We start from the raw sequence: 24,948 nt of genomic DNA on the forward strand, positions 1-24,948 counted from the left end.
TTTTATCTTTGGGATATGGACTCATATGTTCATAACCACACATTTTCATACTATTTTATCCTTCTTTATTTCTTTTTCTTCTTTTCATGAATATAATACCGCATGTTCTGATTTTTTTAAGAACATGGAATGAGTCATCATAACATTATAAATTCATTTTTCTTCAATTTATAGCTTTTCATAACATTTCCTTGACACCTGCAACCAACGGAAACAAAAAGCAAAGAGGGGAAATTAACTTCTAGTGCAAGAAAGACACTGTAAAGCAATTTTCTTGAGGGTCACGTTACGTACCCTACCAGGAGACAAATAGTAATAACGCTCATTACTGTGCGGAGAGAGCACGGGAGGAGGTTGTGCCGGTGGAGAAGCGTGTAGTGCTGGCCGGAGAATAGGAGACTGACGGTAAGGTGAATTTATTGGTGACCGGAGCAGCTTAGAGATCATGATGCTCGGCGACAGAGGACTTGAGCGATAGGGAGAGATAGGAGATGCCAGCTCCGAAGCCCAAGTGGCAGTTTCCGGCGAATTTACCGATATTGGCATGTTTATTGTTATCCTATAGAAGGAGAAAGATTCAAAATCCAGTGAAAAAGACTGTAAATTGTAGTCTATTTTTATTAATAAATGGTGATCATACCTATTATGAAGTTCGATGTATTGGTCTGTCTCATCATATATTTCTTCCTTCAAGATTCATAAAATGGTTATTTCAGAAACATTCACAAATACAATATGTTAGTACTTCGTTAAACAATACTCATAATGATATGATAATAACATCGATTACCTGTATCAGTTCCTCCATAACATCTTCCAGAGTTATAATCCCAATGACTTCTTCATTTCCATCAGCAATATTGTCAATGTATTGAACTGGACTTTGACAAGTAGTTTCGCTGGAGTTCATCACAGGAACAACGTTGGCATCTTTATTAGGCGTTCCTGAAACAATACAAAAGAAGACATATGCATTCTCGTCTCAGTACTTTTATATGATTTTGGATTTTATATATCTCTCTTTATATATACAAGTCTCTTAACCATTGATGCTCTTGTCATGGACAGGAGTGTTAGTATTAGTATAGTTCTTGGTCCCAACAACAGCAGCCATGTGGCTTCGACCCGTTTGGAAGATGTTGAGGATGTCGTATAAAGGTAAATTCGAATTGACCCTGCTTGCAGATATTGAAGAAAAATAAGCTTTGATCTGTCTAGCTTCAAAAGCAGCTTAGTTAAGAGAGTCTATACAATTCTATACCTGGGCAGTCTTCTGATAGGGAGATCTCTGATCTGTGTCTCGTCTTCAGGACGGACTTTGATCAAGTTCTTGACCTATTCAAACCAAAAAAAAAACCATTTCAAAAATCATTAAGTGTTTCTCAAGATTACTACGTGTTACATATTTGTTGCATACTCACCAGAATAAATCCGATGATAACACTACTATTCACAGAGTAAATTGGGATTCGGCTATGGCCTTCACTTGCTATTAATCCCATTGTCTTTCTATGAAGCCCAAAGAGAAAGGATAAGAACAAACAACTATGTGGATATATCTATTTCCAAAACGCATAATTCCAAGAGAAGAACATACTCATCGAGCCTAGAATTTATGTCGAGTGAGAATATCTCAGAGACCGGTGTCATTGCGTCTTTGGCACTCTTCTGAGACATGTCCAGAGCTCCTGATATAATTGTTGTTTCATCGTGAGTCAGTTCCCCACCTTTTCCAGCCTAATTATCAGAAAGGAACACAGAGAAAGTAGAAAAAAAAAGACATGGATTCACCTAACATATTGGCAGGACAATTAAAAGTTCTTGAAACAAACCTCGTTTCCGTGCATATAGACAAGTGACTTGAGCTCTGCTCGTCCTAAAAGTGTAGAATGTCTTTTTCCAAGAAGCAAATCAAGTAGCTGAGGCATTGAAAGAAGACAATTTTTAAGAATTCTTTTACCTTACAAATGATTTCATGCTAAATGATAAACTCAATTGCTTCCACTAAAAGTCTAAAAGTTCCATTGATGTTAAGATGATTGATTTACCTTGCTGATAGGATAAGATAATGGAAAGAAGATTATGATAATCAACCGAACCAAAACCGATAGCTTTGCACCGATGCTCAGCCCGTACCGAGAGCATACAGCTTGAGGTATAATCTACAAGAGTTGAAAATGAATAGTAAGCTATTGTGCAAGCGTTAAAGATGAGATCAGCAGAGAAAAGCTAATTCAAATTCTGTTCACCTCGCCAAATGCAAGTATGAGAGTCACAGATATCAGGACAGCACCCCAAGCTGGAAGTAGGGAATCGACAAAGACCGGTAGAGCCTTTTAGAATTTATCATTAAAAAACATAGTCAGTATATACTGACTCAGAACTTTTGAGAAAGGCAAAGTGTGCACAACACAAATAAATTGTATCCACAGATATACACATAAGCTTATTACCTCCATAGCCAAAGCATTGCCTATGAGGAGAGTACACAAGAGAAGGTGCTGGTTTTTAACGAGTGGCAGAATCTTTTCTGACCATTTTGTTGCAATTTTTTTTTAAATGGTGTTAGTATGAATATGAAGTAATAAAGTATGAACAGGTCAACGGGTTAATGAAACTGACCAGCGTTTTTGCGCTCATGGGGTTCACCAGCTTTGATCATGACCTCGAGCTCGACAAGACTAAGGGACATGAGCCCAAGAGTCAATCCTGACATCAAACCTGCAAAAGCTACTAGAACAACACATACGACTAGGTACACCCAGAACATGGTCTCACAGCAAGGGACATCATTCGCTGCCATTTCTTATGTAACTAAGAAGTTTAAGACTAAACACTATGACTGTTGAGACTGAGAGAGAATGAGTTTGAGAATCATAGGAACTTAAATAGTAGCAGCGGATGACATAGTGTACCAACTGCTGCACCAGTAGAACAGAATCCAAGAACTACCCTCCAAAATTTTATACCAAAGATATAATCTCATTCTGAAAACAGCTATTACATATGGTGAAAACAAAATCCTTTTGTAAGAACACTTGCATTCACAAATCAAATTTTGGTCATCGGCCTATAAAACACAATTTTGATGTCTGATGTCCACCCTTAATATCCAATCATTGTCATATTATCATGCTTGAGTGGCCTGATAAGAAACACAAGAAAGGTTTATGCACTGATGTTGGCCAAGACAGCAAGTAAAGCTGGGAATCAAGTTCAATGCTCAGCACATAGCTGGTGTGTCAGGATTAAGTTAAGACATCTTTTTTGGTAGAGTGTGAGACCATGTTACACAAAAACAACACCCACAGGGGATATTTACACTCACTTAGATGTAAGGGGAACAACATGAAACTACTGGCATGCATTGTGAATTCACTGAGAGAGAGTGAAACTAGTGACGTCAGGAAACCTTTTTTAAGTTTCTCTTCAAAAAACACCAATACAACAAAGTAAGTTCCAACGGAGCAGGTGATAAAAGATCAAAAAAAACCCTTGATGATACCAACAAGATAGCGAACGATTGACATAAAACTAAGCAAACGAGGGTTCAAAGGACAACAACAATAATAAATATCTGTGTAAGGGGTCAAGATAAGAAATGACCTCCACCAAAAAAGAAGCTTTAAAATAGTTTAGAACAACAAAACTGAGAAGCTCTTTTTAAAAAAAAAATTGGCCAAACCCAACCAACTAATAGAAGCAAGACACAAAACTGCTTACATAATTCAAATTAGCTAAGCACATAATTGATTAATCAAAATATAATATTGGGAAGAACATTTTTATTATATTCTTGAGGTTCTGCTAACAAATCCTCTATATATGAATTTGATCACTCTCCACTAGCAATTAATTTATTCATTTGTCCCTTTCCATGATAATGAAAACAAAAATTAGCAACACTAAAAAATTTGCTGAGCTATTTCATATGAAAAATCCCTGAAACGAAAGATTAAATCACTAAAACTTGATAAAAACTCTGAACCTAGATCATACACTTCGACGAGTTGAGAAATTTGGTGCCTTGGTTGTGAGATTTGACAAACCTTGGACTTCGCAATACGTGATTTTGGCGTGTAGATGACGAACACCAGTTTAGATTGTGATGCAAAAAACCTTAGACCCCAAAAAATTTTGTGCATCACAATTCTAATTTTGGTGTTCTTTGATCTTTCTCCTTTTACCTTTCCGGCAACTGAGCCAGTAAACGTCTCTACTAAAACCAAGAGAAGTAGGAAAACTACACGACATGTAAAAAGCCATTTTAAAACGGCAGAGTGTTTTTATCTCTAATCATCAAACAGGAGGCAGTGTTATTACCTTCTCTTAAACATGAAGCCAGTAGTATATTGACACGTGGATAAAACGAGGACGACGCCGCTTACGTTTCACCTCGCCGTCGCCGTATTTTTGGTGAACAAAATTTTTCAATTCCAAAAATTTCAAATCCCATTGAAGGGGGAAACGAAAAAAAAAAGTTCTCAATTAGAATTGTGTGAAACAGTGAGAAGGAGATTGGAGAGAGGAGAAGAAATGTCGAAGAAGAAACTTAGCGCGAACGCCATGGACGATGTCGATCGATTGTTCCAGTGTTTCAAGTGTGGTATCTCTCCGCCTGGTGAGCCTCTCCTATCACTCTCTCTCTCTCTCTCTCCCATTAATGTAATCATCTTCTTTGTTTGGTAATTTGAATTGAAAAAGTTTGGTTAACGCAATCGTTAATTGAATCTTACCTTCTTCTCTACGATGACCTGTTACTGAACATTTTGAGATCTTGTGGTATATATCACCCAACGAGTGTATAGCAATACATGAAGTTGCAATGTGAAATTGTTATTGGGAATTTTTCAGCTTCTGCTATGAGAGAAAAGAAACGGAGCAAGAAAATGTTGAATCAAGAGAATGAGTCTTCTCCTGGGACTTGTAAGAAGTTGCAGCTAAGTTCTCTGTCTAGAAAATTATCTGGAAAGGGACTGAGAAATCAGATTGATGAAGGTGGTGTCAGTCTAGACGACTCTGTTGTAAGTATCATGAACCCACTCCACTTGTCGTGTTTAAGTTGTTCTTGTGGAGTGAATTGTGAATATTTGTCATTGTCCTCAGTCTGGTGGTTCTAAGAATGTGAAAAAGAGTGTTGGAAGGCAGTTTTCACCTATTGTATTTTACGGGTCTCCTAATGGTGTTCCACCGAAAAAACCGTTGAGTTTGTTAAGGCTATTACGTGAGATACGTATTGATCTTACTGAAGAAAGGAAAGCTATCTCCAGGTGATCTATGATGAATAAGCTGGGTAGATCTTTATTTGGTCTTTTTAAAAGGTTTTAACTCAGTGTATCATGGCATGGTCTTCACAATTTTTTTTAGGAAAGGAGTTTGGGCTACATTTCCTAGGCAAGATGAAGCGATTAAGTTTGGGAAAAGGCATGACGATGTGCGGATTTTTAGTTATCAAGATCATTTTAGTGGCCAGAGAAGGTTTCTTGTTTCATCATATGAAGAATTCTGGAAGAGGTTCCTTTCTTTTACCTTCTTAACAAGCCAGGAAAAATTCTCTCAAGTGCTTTATTTATTTTATTCTTCTACTTTTAGATACACATCTATGGATCCAAAGCACCGTCATCATTATGAAGTGATTCAAGAGGTATCTAGATCTCATTCTCTTATGTTGCCATGAACTATTTTAATGTTTTTTTGCATAGCTGCATTTAATTGCAATGGCTTTTCACTTCTCAGGGATTGCCATGCCATATGTACTTTGATTTGGAGTTCAGTCAGAAAGAAAATGAAGGTAAAGATGTCGATGAGATGGTTGATATCTTGATATCAGTCATACTAGAAGCCTTGCATGAAAAATATGCTATCGAAGGACATGAGGACTGGATTGTAGAGCTTGATTCCTCAACTAAAGGTACAGTTATATATATATATGCTCTCTCAGCTGCTAGTTGAATATGTGGTGTCTTTTTGCTTCAGCTTATTTCTCTGAGCTTTGAAAATGCCAGTGACTGTAAAAATGTTTTTCCTTTTATGCTTTTGAATGCAGATAAGTTCTCTCGTCATTTAATTGTCATCATTCCAAAGGTTGCCTTTAAGGACAATATACACGTTGGTGCTTTTGTCGGAGAGGTATGCTTCAATCGATATTTAACACTAAAAAGATGGTTTCGTAAAGTTGCAAGTTGGGAACCTCTGTGGGGCATGGCTCATTGTCATCTTGATGTTTCTTCAGCTATGCACACGGATAGTAAATGCGAAGGAAAAAGATGAAAGGTTGCGCAAGTTATTTGTTCACAAAGAGTCCAATGATTCGGCATCCCTACTTTTTGTGGATACTGCTGTTTACTCTAGAAACCGTTGCTTTCGTCTTGCACTATCATCAAAAGCTGGAAAGACGTCAGTTCTTCTACCTACAGGACGATTCAAATGTATGATTATGGTAAGTCCACCTTCATGCAAGTCTCTCTACTGTCTCTCACCTTCTTTTCCATGTTGCTGTCTCAGCGTCGACTTCTTGTTTTGCTTTAGAAGAGTTCATAGTAATTCCAGTATCTAACACGACCATTGGTAAACAAACAGGGTGAACAAGATATTTTCATGGCATCCTTAATCTGCAACGTGGAATCAGATTGTGAGAAGCTTTTGGTTTGCAAGATGGAATCAGACTGTATGAAGACACTTTGCTTTGACACAGAGGTATTCTTTTCATCAGTTGCCTGACAACTTGGTGCTTTTGGCTTCTAATTGTATCTTCTTTCCACATATACTTGAGGGAAGATTTCACAAATGTTTATGCCTTTAAACTGTACTCTTTGGAGCTGGCAGGTGAACAATAACAATCTTGTAAGAGGCCTAAATGCTCAGAAATTTCAATTGGAAGCTCGCACAAATGAAATGTCAACATCGTATTTCGAGGGCAAGTCCCCGTTCCCGCACCTGGACCAATTCATAGAATCCATTGCTTCCACGGGAGACGCCTCAGGTTAAAATTTAATATTTGTGCAGCATGTTTGTGTTATGGAGAGATCACAGTGCTCATCTACTTCAAACATTTGCTTTGATATTTAGGTAAGATAAGATGCTGGTACTGGTTTTCAGAAGATAGCCTGATTGTGTACAGCATGTTAAGAAACAGATATTGCGAACGAATTGGCAGGGAACATAAAAGCAATCATGGTACCATCTGCTCACAACCCATTTATACTATATATGAGTTCGTCTTTCTTTTCTTTTTAATTATCCGTGATTGCCAACGTTTGTTCAAACAAACTTTGTTGTTTTTAGTGATGTACATAGTTGATGTCAGAAGGGGAATCTATTATCAAAAATGCTACGATCCAGACTGCCGAGGTGTGTATACTATTCTTACTCTTTGTCTTGGCAAATAAATCTGAAACAGAATCTTTTTCCTAAGATAAATCAACTTTGTCTGTAGATTATCGATCTCCGATACGTCCAGTTCCAGATAGTGTTCTTCCCGAAGATACGGTTTACCATCAAGAAGATACACAGACTCTCTGTGACAACCTTTACTCTGAAGGAGAATGTTACATTGATAACGAATGCGATCCAGATAGTGCTGCTAGCAGAAGCTCATGGTGGCTTGAAGCAGTTAAAGTCGCTGATGATCTTGAAAGTAAACCAAAAAAGACACTGGAACCTCATCCTTTGGTTAGTTGACTTCATGTTCTTGACTTAATGATCTGTCTAATTACTCGAATATATCAAAAGAATAAGTTCTCTTTTTTTTTTGGCACACAGGAGAATTACGACGAAGATGATGATGAATGGTGGGTTGCTGCAGAAGAATCACTTAAACAAGTCCGTCCCCAAAATACCCTTTGATTTAGACATTCGCGAATCGCGACCTAACCAAAGTCAAGGCCAATCTTGGTTTGTCTTCTTCTTCCCTTGCCTCTCCTTAAAACCATTATCGTGTCCTGCCTGAAATCAGCAGATCTCTCAAAATTCAATGGCTGCATTACCAGTTTTCATACCAGCCGAGTCTTTTCCATCGATCCTCTCACATGAAGCCTTGATCAATCATTTCCGGAGCAATCTTCCCAAACATTCTTCAACAATCACAAGCCCTATCCGACAAAACTACACCGTTTCACCACCTTCCTCACTTCTCCTCATGCCTTCTTGGTCATCTTCTCCTTCTCTCCCTTACATGGGCGTCAAGCTCGTGACCTATTTCCCTCAGAACTCCTCACAGAACTTACCTGGGATCCATGGATCCTACACACTCTTCAGCTCCACTACAGGCCAAACCTTAGCTTCGATGGACGGTACTGTTTTAACCCTTTACCGTACTTCCTCTGTTTCAGGGTTAGGCTCCAAAATCCTTGCTAGAGACGATAGTCAGGTGCTGATCATGGTTGGTTCCGGTGCTCTCGCACCACACCTGATCAAATCCCATCTAGCTGCGAAACCAAGCTTGAGAAGAGTGATCATATGGAACAGAACTCACCAAAAGGCTAAGGATTTAGCTGAAACTCTCGCTAAGGATGCTCAACACAATGAGGTCTCATTCGAGAGCCGTGATTCGTTAGATGATATCATTCCTCTAGGAGATATTATAAGCTGTGCAACAAACTCAACTGTTCCATTGGTCAAAGGTGAGTTCTTGAAACCCGGAGCTCATCTTGACCTTGTTGGATCGTTTAGCCATGAAATGAGGGAATGTGACGACAATGCGATACAAAGAGGGAGTGTGTTTGTGGATAACGACACTGCGATGGTAGAAGCGGGAGAGCTCGTGGGAGCGTTTGAGAGAGGAGTGATTAAGAAAGAAGACATTTGTGGGGATTTGGTGGAGTTGATCAAAGGTGACAAAGAAGGGAGAAAGAGTTCAACAGAAATAACGGTTTTTAAGTCTGTTGGTTCGGGTACTGTAGATCTCTTAACCGCGCAACTTGTTCACGAGACTTATCTCAGCCGTTTTTAAGTATTGAATGAATCTCATTTGAACCTTGTGTTTGTGTCAACTGATACATTGGCCTCAGCCATTTGTTATATAGATGCAGTTTTGTTGTCAAATTTTGGATTTGTTAAATTCTGATCGCAGGTGAAGCAAAGTGGACTTGATGCTTTATGAACTCAGTTCACTAGTTCAGGTCTTGTCCATTTGCAATAACTTTAGCTGGTTTTCCGGTTCAATAATAATCTGAATAAGACGTAGTTCTTCATGGCTCAAGCTAGGGAAGTGTAAAAAGCGTTTAAGCTCCAGTACATTTCCGAAAAAAATGTAGAAACTACCTATAATTCGATGAGTCTATTGGCCATAGACCTATGGACCATGGTTCTAGGGTAGCCATTTATTAATTAGATATATACTCCAACTATAGTTCTACTTTGGCCAATTTGACATCACATTTGTCGATCCATCTTGTCTCCCACTTTTAGGAAAACTAAATAGTTACATATATATATATATATATATATATATATATATTTTTTAAAACTATTTAGGATTATACATGAGTATTTTCTATTCCAAATAATGAGAAGAAAAATTATCTATCCATCTTTTGGTTGAATTTGATAACGAACCACATCAAAAAGAATTTCTTTTATGTAAATCTCTTCGAGTCTGTAATACATTAACACAATGAATTTAGCTTCAGCGTTTATAACAAGACTGAGAAACATATTTGTATATAACCCCTTCGAGTCTATAATCATTAACAATACTGATGAAGTGATATCAGATTAATGACAATGAGAATTTACTAGTAATATGATGAAACAATAAAATATTGGTATTGGAATGTAAAGAAGAAGAAGATAATTAAAACAATATTAGAATACATTGTTTTGGCATCAAAAATGAAGAGTTTACGAGAAATATAGAAAAAAACGAGAACTTCCGGGACATCATCAGTCACCACATAGAGTATATAGTCCATAAGCTTTCTTTCTTTTCATTAAAAATCCCACCTTTTTGTGTAGCAAATGCAATATTTATTTGTTGTATTTTATTTTATTTTGGATCGAGAAAGATGAAATCATAAATTTAGGATGTATTTTGACTCAATTGTATATTATATTTTTCAGCTGTGAATTTGTGTGATCTTAAAATATAACATATATTTTAAAATGTTCCAAAAATAATATTTAGACGGATTTGATTAGCAGCATGTAGGTGGTAAAGATGTTTTAAATTTGTACAACAAGAAAACAGGATAACTTTTTACAGTTTTTATAAACAAATTACAAAAAAAAAAAAAAGGATAAGAACAACTAACCAAAACTTCAGAAATACAATAATAAATCATAAGAAAATGAGCAAAAAATAACAAACAAATAAAGAGTAGACATTATTATTATCATTTTGTTTTGTGTTTTCTAGTCAATGACTATTTTTAAAAAATATTATCGATTTTTTTTTACTTTCTTAACCGAAAATCTTAAACGGGATATTCCAAATTGATAGTTCATGGATATTCCAAACTTTATTTTCGGAAGATTATGTTGTTTCCAAAGATCTACAATCACAATATTACCAATTTATTTTCCTGAGATTTTATTGATAGACCACAACGTTAACCAAGTTATTAAAGGGGATAAAAATATACTCTCAATCATAAAAAGAAAGTACACAACTTTTTTTTTGTATAATAAAACAGAAGTATACAACTTTTTTTGTAGAATATATAATTTTTATAAATTGGTTACAAAATAGATAATATATTAAATATAGGTTAGTTACAAAAAAAAGTTATGATGAAATCCGTGGGCTATATGAAATTACAAATACACTTAAGAATATCTCAAAGAATCCTCTTAAAGATAATATTCCAATGATTTATACAATTTTCAAAAAAATCTTGATTTTTCCATATATTGTTACATGTTAGACATAAAAATATACTGTTAGGCGTAAAAAAAAATAAAATATTGGCAATTAATCACACTTAATCGTGATTTCCGAGATTTTATTGTGGATTTCAAAATAAAATCCGACCTAACACCCTTTCAAGCTTTTAATATAAATCAATGTCTTTAAAACCGGACCGGAAAGTGAACCGGAAGTCTTTCGGGTCACTGGGTCAACAAGTCGGACCGATTGAATTACAGGTCAATTAGTTTATTAGTTTGATTACATTTTATGAATATAACATCTACTTTTCTGTAAATATATGAACAAAACATATTTCAGTACTAAACAACTAAAATTAAATTTTTAAATGATTAGATAAAATAACTAATTGATTCTTTTATAAATAACAACATTTATTTTTAATTTGGTTTGAGTTTAAAGTGTGACCAAAATAAAATATTTTAATTTGAGACCGACAACCCGGTCCAACCCGCCGGTTCAACCACCGGTTCACGGGTTTTTTTGCGGGGTTTTCTGGTTTTTTTGCGGATTTTATTTGTTAGGTTTTTAGAGGTTATCCGGACCGGAATACCTATCGAGTTGTGGTTGGATCGAACCGACCGGCCGGTCCGGTCCTGGTTAAAAAACATTAATAAATCATTCAGATTTCCATTCACCAAAATACATCTCTCATATTCATACAAAAAAATAAAATAATAGTAATAACAATCGTTTCTCAGTTTACAATGCTAAACCGTCTTATAAATTATATTTTATTTTGAAATTATAATACAGACAAAAGAAATTTCAACCCGTGCTCTAGCACGGATCCAAATCTAGTTAAAGTATTATTACTTCTACAAGATCATAACAACCATAAACTATTTCATTTTGAACCTAAAACTATTTTTATAAGAATTTATCACCCATATATATATTACTCAGCCAAAATCGTTAGCATACTCCTCAGTCTAGTGTACTTTGAATATCTAACACAAAATTCTAGGAAAGTATTATAGTCTCATTTGATTCAAAACTATTGAGTTTCATATAACCTCGGAAACCAAGAAACATGCATGCTTCTGCAAATCTGTTATATGGTACTTTTGATCACATAGATTACAAAAGATCCTGTTTTTTATAAACTTTAATGAAGATGTCCTAAAACATATTCACATCTTTAAAACAAAAAATGGAGATAACAAGTGTAAGAAGAAGAAAGAAAGCAGTTTTGAACGCCTCTCGATAATCATAAACCCCGAGATTCACAAGCTTTCCCTCGAGTATGTTATATACATGAATCTGTTCAGGGCGAGTTGTTTTTATTATTATGTGTAATTACTAACTCATAACAAACAAATAAAATGAGTAGAAATTATTATTATCATTTGTTTTGTGTCTTTTTTTTGCCAATTACTATTTTTAAAAATATCATCAATTTTTGGTTTTACTTTCTTACTAACATTAAATTATTATTAGTTGTACAAGATCAGAACTAACCTCTTGAGACTGAACATAAAGGCTTTAATTTTTGCTATACAAAATGCTTGGAGTAAGATGATACAAGAAGATATGTTCCAGAGGATGAGAGTCATCGAGTTGTTATATGTAACTAGGTTGATACCCGCGCTACGCTGCGGGATATTTTTTTTTAAAATTATAATTTAGTATAAATATTATTTTATTTGAACAAAAATATAAGTATAAATATTATAACTTGATGTTTTGGCTACCTTTACTTAATGTTAATAGTTTTCACTTTTTGAAATTAATTTTTAGTATTTAGCAACCAATATATATATATATTTTTTAAAAATATTATATGGTTAGATTTTGTAATTATAATTATTATCTCACTATGCCGAAATTCATATCTAATGAAAAAGAAAGTAATGTTGCAAAAATAAAATAGTATTTTTTTCAATTTTCTCATTAGTTTCTTCTTAGTTTTTTCATAAATTATATTACTACTTTTAATTCATCCCCACTATTCGCAGATTTTCATGGTCATATTCGACCGGCCAAGGCCAATTTAGATATTTTAAACACATAGAATATTATGACTACTCATATTTATATATATACATATATATATATAGTGATCATATTTACTACTGAATTAAAAACTACATTGTGTAAGCCATTTCCAACAATTCTAAACTTGCTGGATTATATTTAAAATATACTTTTAAAAACATATACTTTCAAAGTAAATGGTAGAAGATGGAACAAAAATCAGCAGACCAAAGATTTTTTTTTGTGGACAAAATACCAAAGCTATACATACCTTAAAATGTGATACTAATGTTAAACCAAACTAAGCAAGACTTAATGAAACGATCTGAGCCACATTCTTAACGAGTTACCCCCATCAAATAAATACCCACCCATCATTTATCTGGCTAGAGAAACAACAACAAAAACTAAAACTTTCTTACAAATATATGTATTTTTTAATTTTATGTTCTAATATAATATTTTTCACAAATGTATAAATTCAATATGCATTACATGATACTTGATTCAACTATTCCTATCACCAATAGAATATTACGTAAATACCAGTCATATCATTTTAACATGCAATATACCACATCAAACACCACTTTCAAGACGATGGAACCTTGTTAGATATTGATAAACAAGAATTTTGTGGTTTATTTCATGTTAAATTGTTAATATAGAATTCTACTCCCAAATTCATATATGCAACTAAAACCAGAGATAGAACTTTAGAAGCTGATCGATTCTATCAACAGAAGGAACCACCTCCATAATAAAGTCATATGATTTGACTAATTAGTATTCAAAAACAACGCCACAAGACTTTTAACTTGCAATATTGTAAATCACCACAAAACAACAACTTTTGTGATTGTGGATGCAGCCTTATCTCATCTCATTGCAATCTAAAATGTCATGTGCTCTCCCAGTTTATTGCATACTATATCATATGTCTACTCCCAAGATTAAATCAACTAATTTTCTAATTTTCATCCTATTTGCTAAGGAGCAAGGAGATCAACAACCTTAAAAAAGAAGAGAAAGCAACAAAAGTCAGCTTAGAACACGTTGATTTAGTTTGGAACACGTCAACCTTCCGGTTTGGTATTATATCTGATAATTGAAATGTTTACAGCATTTTTGCTTAGGTGTATTAATTGTTATAAATTGATTGGCTATTCATTTTAAATGATGTGTCAGTCTCTGCTTCAATACAAAAGTTGATGTGTCATGCTCTAGAAAGAAACACCTCCTTCTTTTATTGTATTGACTAGGTTGGTAATTGATTGGCTATGCCGCGAGATTGTTTCTATGTGCTTTTATTTTATAAACTTTTTTATTTTGCATTTATAAATAATTTTCATTTTGTTGTTTGGAATCAAATTTCATAATCAATAAAGTATTTGATTGTGCTCGATGATAGTTTTTGTTTTATTGTTATTATTAGTTTCATAAACGTTTTCTTAGAGAAGACTATACTTCTTTTTTTTGCATAATGAATGTGGGAATTCCCAAGAATATACTATTTTTTAATTAAAAAAGAAAAGAAAGATATAAAGAACCATGGAGTACCGGTAGAAACAACAAACCGAGCAGGTAGATAACCTGATTACAAAATTGATTTGTTTTGTTAAACTAAGAAGCTTCTTTTTCTCATTACTCAGATCTTTCAAAGTGATAAAAAGCTTTGATTTTTTTTGTTCTTTTTTCTGATTAATATGGTGGATGTTATGACAATATGCGTATTTAGTTTTGTGCTATGTTGCGAGATATATTTTTTGGATAATTTTTTTTAGTAGAAATATAATATGTAATAAATCATATTGTTTAAAATCATTATTACATCAAACAAATGTTTGCCAAGCATTTTTGAAGAAATTGTTTGGCATCAAGTGGCATTTTGACATAACACCAATGTGTGCTTAGCATTTTTGGTTAAGTTGTTTGGCATCAAGTGGCATTTTGAGGGAACACCATGTCTTATATGATTGTAGAGCAATTATTTGTCTAAACCAAAGTTTGTTAAGCGAAATATTATGTACCAAAGTCATCGTATATAAACTAAAATTACAATCGGTTTCACTTTGACTACTATATATTTTATGTGAACCGAACCAAACATTTCAAAAGGAGAAAAAAAAACAAATCATTTTAAACCTAAATACTTAATTGGTTCAATTCAGAACCGACCGAACCGACCAAAACATATGATGGGGCATATACCTCTAACTGGGTCATAATCCACTAACTCAAATTTGGTTAATGAATCTGTCTCGGGCGTGAGTTTTAGCTCATGCTCCCGTTGATTCTCGCCATCCGTATCTTGATTCTCGAAAAAAAAATTTCAAGGATGACATCTTTTAGATAATACCCTGCATTCATACCATAGTGAAATTACTTGTTGTTTTCGATTTTGTTTACTACATGCCAAAACTTAATAGGCATGTAGTCCTCAAGTCTAACTTCCATATGTTCAATAAGTAAGGGCCCAACATATCTACTGCTAATAAGGAAATGGAATATCAAAAGAACATTCACTATCAAAATCAAGAGTGGTATTGAATCAATAAATCAAGAATAATTAATGAAAGAGTTTGTGTCACCCGTAGGGAATAAAAGCTGAAACAAATATGCAACAATGAGATTACTGACAAGATCACAACAACAACCAAAATCAAATTAATTTTATTTGGTGTGTACTTCTGAGGCAATTCTTTTTACTAACCTTTATTGGAGCATCAAAGGATTTGGCAACACTTACCATAACCGGAGTGAAGAAAATCCAGAAGATATCATAGAAAAATAGTCCTACCTGGAAGTCAAGTTAAACAAACACCGAAATGAATAAGACATCTTCGATAACTTGAATGGTCTTATCATCTAATCATTCCAAATAAATTTCAATAATAACATTCAAAGATGCGGTTCTTACCAAAAGGATGACACCAGTCTTGAATGATCCAAGAGAGAGCATCTCAATTCCCTGTATTGGCCACAAGATTAAAAAGAAAAATAAGTCACACCCACCAACAGTAACGACTATCATCATAAACCAACTATCATTAGAAACATAATTCCCATTGACGCATTATGTCGAACAACATAAGTAATGTTAGAAAGGAACAAACAATTGGTCGAGTCATAACTAAAAGCTCATAGGAGTACAAAATCAAACATCTAACATCCAAGGTAGGCTTTAATTTTTATGACATACTCTCTAAAATTGAACCTCCAAGTTCTTAGTCTATAGACTCATTTTGACAAATTAGGTTTTATGACATCCAAGGTAGGCTTTTTGATAAGGGGGCGGAAGCTTGAGAGAGTAACGTACTCTGTTTTGGGGGTGGTGAAACAGAGTAAGAAAAAAAACAAGAGAAACGAGAGGCGATGAGATGAACGATAGAGGGACGAAGTCGAAGTCGAGTTTGATAGTTCGAGATCGACAAGGTTGTGCAAGTCCTCCTTGCAGGGCTTCGAAGAGAAAGCTCTTTTGGGTAGTTAAGACTACCTCTTTTTTATCTTTTATTGATGCAATATGAATTCTGAATTACAATGCTGTTGTGATCTCTAGTTATAGAGGCACAGGAAAACAGAAAACAAAACCCTAGACTCTTCAAACTAATGCAGAAACCGACTTAAACGAAACATAGAAAAGCCCAAACAAAACGTAACTTGATGGCCAAGAAAGGCCCATCAAGGGTCGATGCGACGCTGCATCAGGTCCCTCCCGGTTGAGAAGGATTCGTCTCGGAATCCAAAGGTTCGTTGTCCCCCCGGAAAAGAGACAGATGCTTGACATTAAAAACGTTGTGAGTCCGCAAATGAGAAGGCAATTGTACCCGATATGCGTTGTCGTTAATGCGTGCAAGAACCTCCACAGGACCAACTTTGCGCGACTTGAGCTTGTTGTATTCACGAAGTGGAAGGCGGTCCTTAGTGAGATATACCCAAACCAAATCGCCTGGGTTAAACACAATGACACGGCGTTTCCGATCAGCAGCCTCTTTATACTTAGCGGTAGCCTCTTCCAAATGCGTTTGAGCTTGTTTGTGGACGAGTTGCAAGTCATCAACAAAATCCTGAGCCTGACCATGCAAACGCGTTTGATCGGGAAGAGTTGTTAAATCAAGAGGACAACGAGGTACCAAACCATATACAACACGAAAGGGACTGAAGCCAAGACTGCGGTTGAAGGCATGGTTATGTGCGAATTCTGCTTGACACAATTTAGCATCCCAGCTCTTAACGTTATCACCCACTAAACAACGCAACAAATTCCCCAATGCTCGATTAGTCACTTCAGTCTGTCCGTCCATTTGTGGATGATATGCTGAACTCATGTCCAAGCTCGTGCGTAATAACTTCCACAAGGATCTCCAGAAATGACTCAAAAAACGAGTATCACGGTCAGATACGATGGACTGCGGCAAACCATGGAGTCGATAAATCTCACGAAAAAACAATGTGGCAACCGTAGAAGCATCCGTGGTTTTCTTACAAGGTATAAAATGAGCCATCTTGGAAAAACGATCCACCACGACGAAGATAGAGTCATTGCCACGCTGAGTTCGTGGAAGACCCAACACAAAATCCATGCTAACATCAGTCCATGGTTGGGTAGGAATAGGCAGAGGGAGATACAAACCTGCGTTAGACGCTTTCCCTTTAGCTTGCTGGCATGTACGACAACGCTCGACATAGCGTTCGACATCACGACGCAAGGAAGGCCAAAAATAGGACGAAGTGACCAATTGTAACGTGCGATCACGACCCACATGCCCCTCGTTATGCATCTCTTGGATTATTTGCAAACGCAGGCTTGATTCCGGAACACAAATACGCAGCCCTTTGAAAAGGAACCCGTCATGAATAGAATACTCATCAGTGAGACCTTGTTCCACGTCCGAAAACATTTTTGCAAAGAAACTATCCGTCTTATATAATTCAGCAAATGTCGCAAAACCCGGAACAGAAACGTGAACTGTGGCCAACAACGCATGTCTACGGCTCAAAGCGTCGGCGACCCTGTTTGTCTTCCCGGATTGATGCTTGATAGCAAATGTAAACTGTTGCAAAAATGCAACCCAAGAAGCATGACGCGAAGAAACCTTAGCCTGACTATCCAAATGATGTAGAGCATCATGGTCGGTGAAGAGCACAAAGTCACGATGGACTAAGTAGTGACGCCAATGTTTGATGGCCTGAACAATGGCATAGAACTCGACATCATAGGTGCTGTACCGTTGTCGTGCACCATTCAACTTTTCACTATAAAAAGCCACAGGACGGTTCTGTTGACTAAGGACAGCACCAATACCCAGTTTGGAAGCATCGCAGTGTAATTCAAAAGTGAGGGAAAAATCAGGAAGAACCAAAATTGGAGCTGTAGTGAGCTTGAGTTTTATATCTTCAAAAGCGGTTGTTGCTGCAGAAGTCCACTCAAAACGTCTGTCTTTCATACAGTCCGTAATAGGTGCCATGATGGTGCTAAAATTGTGGACAAAACGGCGATAAAAAGAAGCGAGGCCATGAAAGCTACGAACATCGGTAACTGAACGAGGTAGTGGCCACGACCGAATGGCTTCCACTTTAGCACTGTCGACCGAGAGACCCTTATCCGAAACAACATACCCCAAAAACTTAACTTCCGATGTACCAAACTCACACTTCTGACGACCCGCGAATAATTTTTCCTGGCGCAAAACAAGAAGTACCTCTCGGAGATGGCAAACGTGGTCCGTGAGGGAGGAGCTGAAGATGAGGATGTCATCAAAATAAACTACCACAAATTTACCAATGAAGGGCCGAAGAGCTTGATTCATCACTCTCATAAATGTACTCGGAGCATTGGATAATCCGAATGGCATCACCAGCCATTCAAATAAACCTTCCCGCGTTTTAAAAGCTGTCTTCCACTCATCACCAGGACGAATGCGAATTTGATGGTAGCCACTCTTTAAATCGATTTTGGAGAAAATGCAAGCTTGACCAATCTGGTCCAGAAGATCATCGAGACGAGGCATCGGAAAACGATAACGGATAGTGATCTTGTTGATGGCTCGACTATCAACACACATTCTCCAGGATCCATCTTTTTTTGGAATGAGTAAAGCCGGAACAGCACAAGGACTTAAGCTTTCGCGAATATGGCCTTTGCGTAGTAAGTCTTCTACCTGGCGGCACAATTCTTCATGCTCTTGTGGACTCATACGATAGTGAGGCCGATTAGGAAGAGTAGCTCCAGGAGCAAGATCGATATGGTGTTGAATATCTCGTAGAGGTGGAAGTGACAATGGGAGTTCGTCGGGAAAGACGTCTGTGAAGTCCGCTAAAACAGAGTCTATTGCTTCCGAGACGTAAGCCGAACACGCAGGATCTTCTTGCGGTACACTAATTATTGCAAATGCGAGACCCTCATCTTGAAGTTCCTTCTCAAAAGCAGAATGAGAACAAAGCAAAGATGGTTCCGACAGTTTAGCCTTCTTCGAAGAATCAAAAGAATCTGGTGGAGCCGGTGTCGTCTTGAATGCGTGCTCTCTAGAAGGTAGAAGCAAAATATTATGTGTCTCCCAAATGAACTGATAGGTGTTACGCACACCGTCATGTATAATCTTGCGATCATATTCCCAAGGTCGCCCCAAGAGGAGATGACTAATGTCCATAGGAGCCACATCAAAATAGAACCGATCCTTGTAGAATGGTCCAATGGAGAAGGGAACCAACGACCGCTGTGAGACACGAGTAGCCACACCGTCTTGAAACCATGACAGCGAATATGGTCTCGGGTGAGCTTCCACTGGTAATCCAAGTTTTTTAACGGCTGCCTCAGCGATCACATTACGACAACTTCCAGAATCAATAATGAACGTACAAATCTTCCCACGAATTGTGCATGTGGACCAAAAAATATTTGTCCTCAACCAATGTTCGTCACGTTGTTGTGGAGTTAAACATGCATGATGAAGAACAAGGGCAGTGCCCACGTCACCTGTAGTATGATGAACTGGTTCATCATAATCTTCATACTCATCGTCGGAAGAGTGGTGATCAGTGTTAGGCGGCTTCTCCTCAGCGAGCAAACCACGACGTGTTTGCTTGGGATAAGCTGTTTGACGGTGTCCCGGTTCGCCGCACGTATAACAACGGAGAGCATTGCGAGCAGAACGCCGTAAGCGTTGTTCTTCTTCTTTATTTTCTGTGTTTGTGTCCGACTTAGGTTGCTCTTGACTGTCTCGTGGCAGTGTTGAAGTTTGCTGATCCGGAGGACGTGATCTGTACGAAGTAGAGTTCCATGTTGAAATCTTCAATTGTTGCTCGAATGATGCAGCTCGTCGGTGTGCTTCCGCGATGGTGGTAGGGTCAAACGGAGCTAAAGAATTCTGAAGTTGAGGCTTTAGTCCACCAATAAATCGGGAAACCAGTTGAACTTGAGTGTCAAAGATCTCATTCCTTGTTAGCAACAAATAGAACTCCTCCGCATATTCATCTACTGAACGAGCTCCTTGTTTCAAATTTTGAAACTTTGTGTATTGAAGACGGTCGTAATTATGAGGAAGGAACGTGTCCTTCAATGTTTTTTTTAATTTATCCCACGTCCGTATCGGCGACTTCCCCGCACGAGCTCGAGTTGTTTTGGTTTGTTGCCACCAAGAAGCTGCATGACCACGAAACTTCGTTGCTACCAATGCTACTTGACGCTCAACCGGTACTCCTTTAAAATCGATGATCTCTTCCACAGCTACCAACCAATCAAGTAGATTGTCTCCACGAATACCACCGTGAAATTCCGGAATATCAACACGAAGACCTTGTTCCCAGCGGGTGTCGTTGTGTCGTTGTTCTTGTTGGCGGTATTGAATGAGTTCACGATGCTGAGGATCATTGAGAACAACAGGATTGGCTTGCTGTACAGCCTGCGTTTGAACAGCGGCGACACCAGCTGCCGCCGGACGCAAAGCACCATCACCAAGATGTCGTAACAGGGTTTGACTTAACTCATGGATTGAGTTTTGCATAGCCAGTTGCGAGGCGAGGAGTGTATCCCTGAATTCGACCCAGTTGATTGTCGCGGCAGGCTGCTTTTCTCCTTCGGACTCGTCTTTTTTAACAGGAGGCATGATCAATTCCAGGAACGAAAAAGAATCTGATACCAACTGATAAGGGGGCGGAAGCTTGAGAGAGTAACGTACTCTGTTTTGGGGGTGGTGAAACAGAGTAAGAAAAAAAACAAGAGAAACGAGAGGCGATGAGATGAACGATAGAGGGACGAAGTCGAAGTCGAGTTTGATAGTTCGAGATCGACAAGGTTGTGCAAGTCCTCCTTGCAGGGCTTCGAAGAGAAAGCTCTTTTGGGTAGTTAAGACTACCTCTTTTTTATCTTTTATTGATGCAATATGAATTCTGAATTACAATGCTGCTGTGATCTCTAGTTATAGAGGCACAGGAAAACAGAAAACAAAACCCTAGACTCTTCAAACTAATGCAGAAACCGACTTAAACGAAACATAGAAAAGCCCAAACAAAACGTAACTTGATGGCCAAGAAAGGCCCATCAAGGGTCGATGCGACGCTGCATCACTTTTAATCGAGCGAAAACATATTAGGTTTTCAAATTGGTACAACAGAACAATCCTTTCGTAAACAAAGCCACATAAGAGTCTGTGGCGCTAAGAGAGAATAGAAGAAGTTGTACCTTATCTCGGCGAGGAATCAATCAAGAGTTCTAGAGATAGCATGTCGTAGATACAGAGAGTGTATTAAAACAATACAAAGATCCGGCGTGAAGCTTCCATCGAGTATTGAATTTGATCGATAGAAAGAAGAAGAAGAAATCGAGCATATCGGACCATGGTACAAACGGCGAAGAAGAAGGAAGAACTCAAGGAATTGCTAAAACGCTCTCTTTTGTTTCACTTTTGCTTTGTCCACGTAAGAAAAAAAAGAGCTGATCTGTATTAATTTTTTTAATCTGATAGATTACGGATTTTAAATGATGTGTCAAACTATGCTTCAATGTTGGGGATGATGTGTCAAGATGAGGAGAGCAACACATCCTTATTTTATTGTATTGATTGTTGTTTATCTTTGCAAAGAAATATTGATTATTGAGCTAATAAATTTCAAATAGGTTCGCGAAGTGGTAATAAGAATGGTGACATTCTATACGTTCCTCAATATCTATCCTTTCGTTTTGCATACTTATGTTTCAAGTGTAATATCAAATGGTTTACCTTGTGACTTCACTATATCTCATTAGAAACTGATTATTGAATAATTATATATATATATATATATATATATATATATATATATATGTAAATTGTAATCACCATCACCACACATAATCTTGAAGCAAACAAAAAAATATATATGTAAATTGTAAATAATAGTGAAGACAAATAGACAGGTATTTAAATGAAACTTATAAATAGATGCAAATAGAGATATTAATTCAATAAATTATATGAAAATATTATTCATAGCAGAAATTTTTAAAATTTCATATGAAAAATCCCTGAAACGAAAGATTTAATCACTACAATTTGATAAAACTCTGAACCTAGATTATACACTTCGAGGAGTTGAGAAATTTTTGAGATTTGACAAGGGGAATTGACAGGTATAACGCAAAAAAAAATTAAAATTAATTGCGTAACTATTCTAATCATATATCTACTATATTCTATGTATAATATATAATATATACCAATTTGTCCCTACCTCTACAACCACAAACCACCTTCCCTTCTACCATCACAAACCACCTCCCTCCCTACCACCATCACCTCACCGCCGGACCACCACCGGGGTTCCACCGGACCACTGCCGGGGTTCCGCTGGACCACCGCCGAGGTTCTGCCGGACCACCGCCGGACCACCACAAACCACCTCCCTCCTTACCACCATCACCCTACCGCCGGACCACCGTTGGGGTTTCGCCGGACCACCGCTAAGGTTCCGCCGGACCACCGCTGGAGTTCCGCCGGACCACCGCCGAGGTTCCACCCAGAACCACAGCCGACAATCTCCGGTGAGCATCTCCGGCGACCACCACCGGCGATCATCTCCAGCGATCACTTCCGGCGACCTCCTCCGCCCGCCTGCACCGGCCACCTTCTCTGGCCGCCGACAATCTCCGGCGAGAATCTCCGGCCACCTCCTCCGACTGCCGGCCTCTGGCCACCGTCTCCGACCAAGAGCCATCATGCTCTCCACTACCTACAAACACTAAAATAGTAATTTTGTTATACCCCCATCCTAATCTTCAAATTTTTTCAAATATGATGTTATTTTATACTATAGTTTTTTTGTTTTGGTTATTAGGCAAATTCACCCAAGACAACGTCTCTACTAAAACCAAGAAAAGTAGATTTAACCTTTTACCAAAAAGAAAAAGAAAAAAAAAAACAAGAAAAGTAAAAAAACTACACGACATGTAGAAAGCCACATTAAATCGGCAGTGTTTTTATCTCTAATTATTAAACAGGAGGCACCTAGCCAGTTGGGAAGCAGCTCGATGTGCTTGGGGACAGTCTAGACTGCTTGATCTCTGATTCCCAGTCTAGGAGTGTAAGTTCCCGACGAATAGAAGGCATAAAATACTTTTCTTGTTCAAGTCATTACCAAACCAGGGACTTTGGTTGATGATAGACTTGAACAGCCTCTCTAATCAGCTAAATTCAGTCCTAGGCTAGATACAGCGTAGAGCTATAGGCTAAGAATTGAACTGCTGAAACTTTTTGAAGCTCTCGCAAGTGTTGTTATTGTACTCGGGGTGACAGTGCAGGTAATTTCAAGCCTCTAGGGACAAAAAGGACTATGCGTTCGCATCTGCGTGGCACCCAAATTGTCTAATCATCTTAGCAACTGGAGACCAAGACACAATATGCTGTCTCTGAGACATTCAGAATCCAACAGAATCATATGCTGCCCTGAAAGGAAAACATGAGTCCTATCAGAGGACTGAAGTTCATCACCGGGAAGTATGGTGTGGTTTCTTGCCATGGCTGAGCCTTCTTTGACTCGGATTCCAGGTTTCTACAGTCCCAAGAGATTGATCTGTTTGGAGAATCGCTGGGATCTCGTTCAACCCTGGCACAGAGGCAGTATATGTCACCGCTCTTGTGGAATCAATCAATTCTGAAAAGTTATTGGCCTACACGTTTGCTGTTTGATGATATTTTGGTTACATTTCTTCATATCTACTATAAACCCTAAGTGATTGATAAATGATAATGTAACCTATCTGGTTCAGACATTTCCAATGGTATTGTTGTTGTGCACTATATTAAAACTATGAGATGCCAAAACGTTTACGAGATGATAATATACGGATTTGTACGTAATTTCTTCACTGCACAACAACTTTAATAACCAGTATTCTCAAGAGAACTTTTTCCATTCAAAGCAGTGGAGAGAAAGTCAACAAACTAAAAGAAGACAATGTCGTACTTGTTGTCAGTCAGCAAATCAAATATATATAAAAAAAACACAAGTGAGAAGCGCTAAGGCATCTATTGAATTGGTTGTGTGTCACTCGAGTACTTCAAAAGATTTTAATAAGAAGAACAAAGACGTTTTGTTTTTGTTGTCCACAACTTATCCAAGCAAAGCAAACCAAAGTGAACACAAAACATCCATGCACTTAGGCGACACTGACATAATTGACTCTGATAACGTTTATACGTTGAGCAACGGAAAATAAAACTACATAAAAAGGTGTTCGCCAAAACATTATGTTCTGATTTAAAAAAAATCTTGGATACGTTTTGGAAATTTTCTCTATGTAACTCAAAGAAATTTTGTTACTTTTTTTTAAAGAAAAAGTGACTTATTAGTTGGGGTTTTTTTCTTAAAAAAAAAAATTTCTTTTTTAGCCATGAAAAAATGTCAGTTTTTGAAAAATAAATGAAGGTCGTCGATTTGCCCGTTAAAAAGATTCATTTAAAAGATTATTTAGCAAACATCGCGAAGAGAGATTGTGAAACGTGTAGTAAATTCGATCTGACGGTAACGATACAGGGTCAAAATTGTAAATAACTCAATTTCCGTATTGTACATATGGTGAAAGGTAGTCAGTCACACGCCATTGCTCTCGAAAATGTTTCAATTTCACCCGC

General features: G+C 37.2%; 2 protein-coding genes and 1 pseudogene across 6 annotated transcripts; 2 read left to right on the forward strand and 1 right to left on the reverse strand.

Moving 5' to 3' along the window:
* Nucleotides 1-42: 42 nt before the first annotated feature.
* On the reverse strand, nt 43-5,030 carry LOC104727882 (DUF21 domain-containing protein At5g52790). 4 transcript variants are annotated; one of them, XM_010446955.3, is made up of 14 exons: nt 4,324-5,030; nt 2,623-4,243; nt 2,454-2,530; nt 2,250-2,333; nt 2,049-2,162; nt 1,833-1,919; nt 1,598-1,737; nt 1,422-1,509; nt 1,262-1,335; nt 1,045-1,175; nt 791-945; nt 641-687; nt 300-559; nt 43-198 (listed from the first exon to the last, which is right to left on the reverse strand). In XM_010446955.3, the coding sequence occupies exons 2-14, from the start codon at nt 2,801-2,803 to the stop codon at nt 179-181; spliced, it is 1,458 nt and encodes a 485-aa protein (XP_010445257.1). In that variant the 5' UTR covers nt 2,804-4,243; nt 4,324-5,030; the 3' UTR covers nt 43-178. The 4 variants fall into 4 exon arrangements, with proteins under 4 accessions (XP_010445257.1, XP_010445252.1, XP_087343168.1 ...); XM_010446950.3 differs by having other exon boundaries at nt 295-559; XM_087487042.1 differs by having other exon boundaries at nt 295-559; nt 1,598-1,688; nt 4,324-4,723.
* Nucleotides 4,488-7,850, forward strand: LOC104727899 (uncharacterized). Its single transcript, XM_010446963.3, is given in 15 exon segments — nt 4,488-4,621; nt 4,855-5,024; nt 5,107-5,270; nt 5,368-5,514; nt 5,593-5,644; nt 5,737-5,911; nt 6,047-6,129; nt 6,233-6,439; nt 6,580-6,696; nt 6,826-6,982; nt 7,069-7,176; nt 7,285-7,350; nt 7,436-7,671; nt 7,762-7,816; nt 7,819-7,850. Coding segments are annotated over 15 exon segments (1,854 nt in total). The 5' UTR covers nt 4,488-4,536.
* LOC104727905 (protein SAR DEFICIENT 4 pseudogene) lies at nt 7,770-9,042 on the forward strand (annotated as a pseudogene). The gene has a single exon (XR_015581625.1). The product of XR_015581625.1 is annotated as a protein SAR DEFICIENT 4 pseudogene (transcript).
* Nucleotides 9,043-24,948: the final 15,906 nt, after the last annotated feature.

Source organism: Camelina sativa, chromosome 2 (assembly GCF_030686135.1).
Source record: "Camelina sativa cultivar CO46 ecotype springtype chromosome 2, ASM3068613v1".
Taxonomy (NCBI): domain Eukaryota; kingdom Viridiplantae; phylum Streptophyta; class Magnoliopsida; order Brassicales; family Brassicaceae; genus Camelina; species Camelina sativa.

Coding starts and splice junctions, on each gene's coding strand:
- LOC104727882 (XM_010446950.3), bottom strand. CDS start 2,803: ATGGCAGCGAATGATGTCCCTTGCTGTGAGACCATGTTCTGGGTGTAC. Junction 2,334..2,453: donor GCAATGCTTTGGCTATGGAG/GTAATAAGCTTA, acceptor AAATTCTAAAAG/GCTCTACCGGTCTTTGTCGA. Junction 199..294: donor ACTATTTGTCTCCTGGTAGG/GTACGTAACGTG, acceptor CGTTGGTTGCAG/GTGTCAAGGAAATGTTATGA.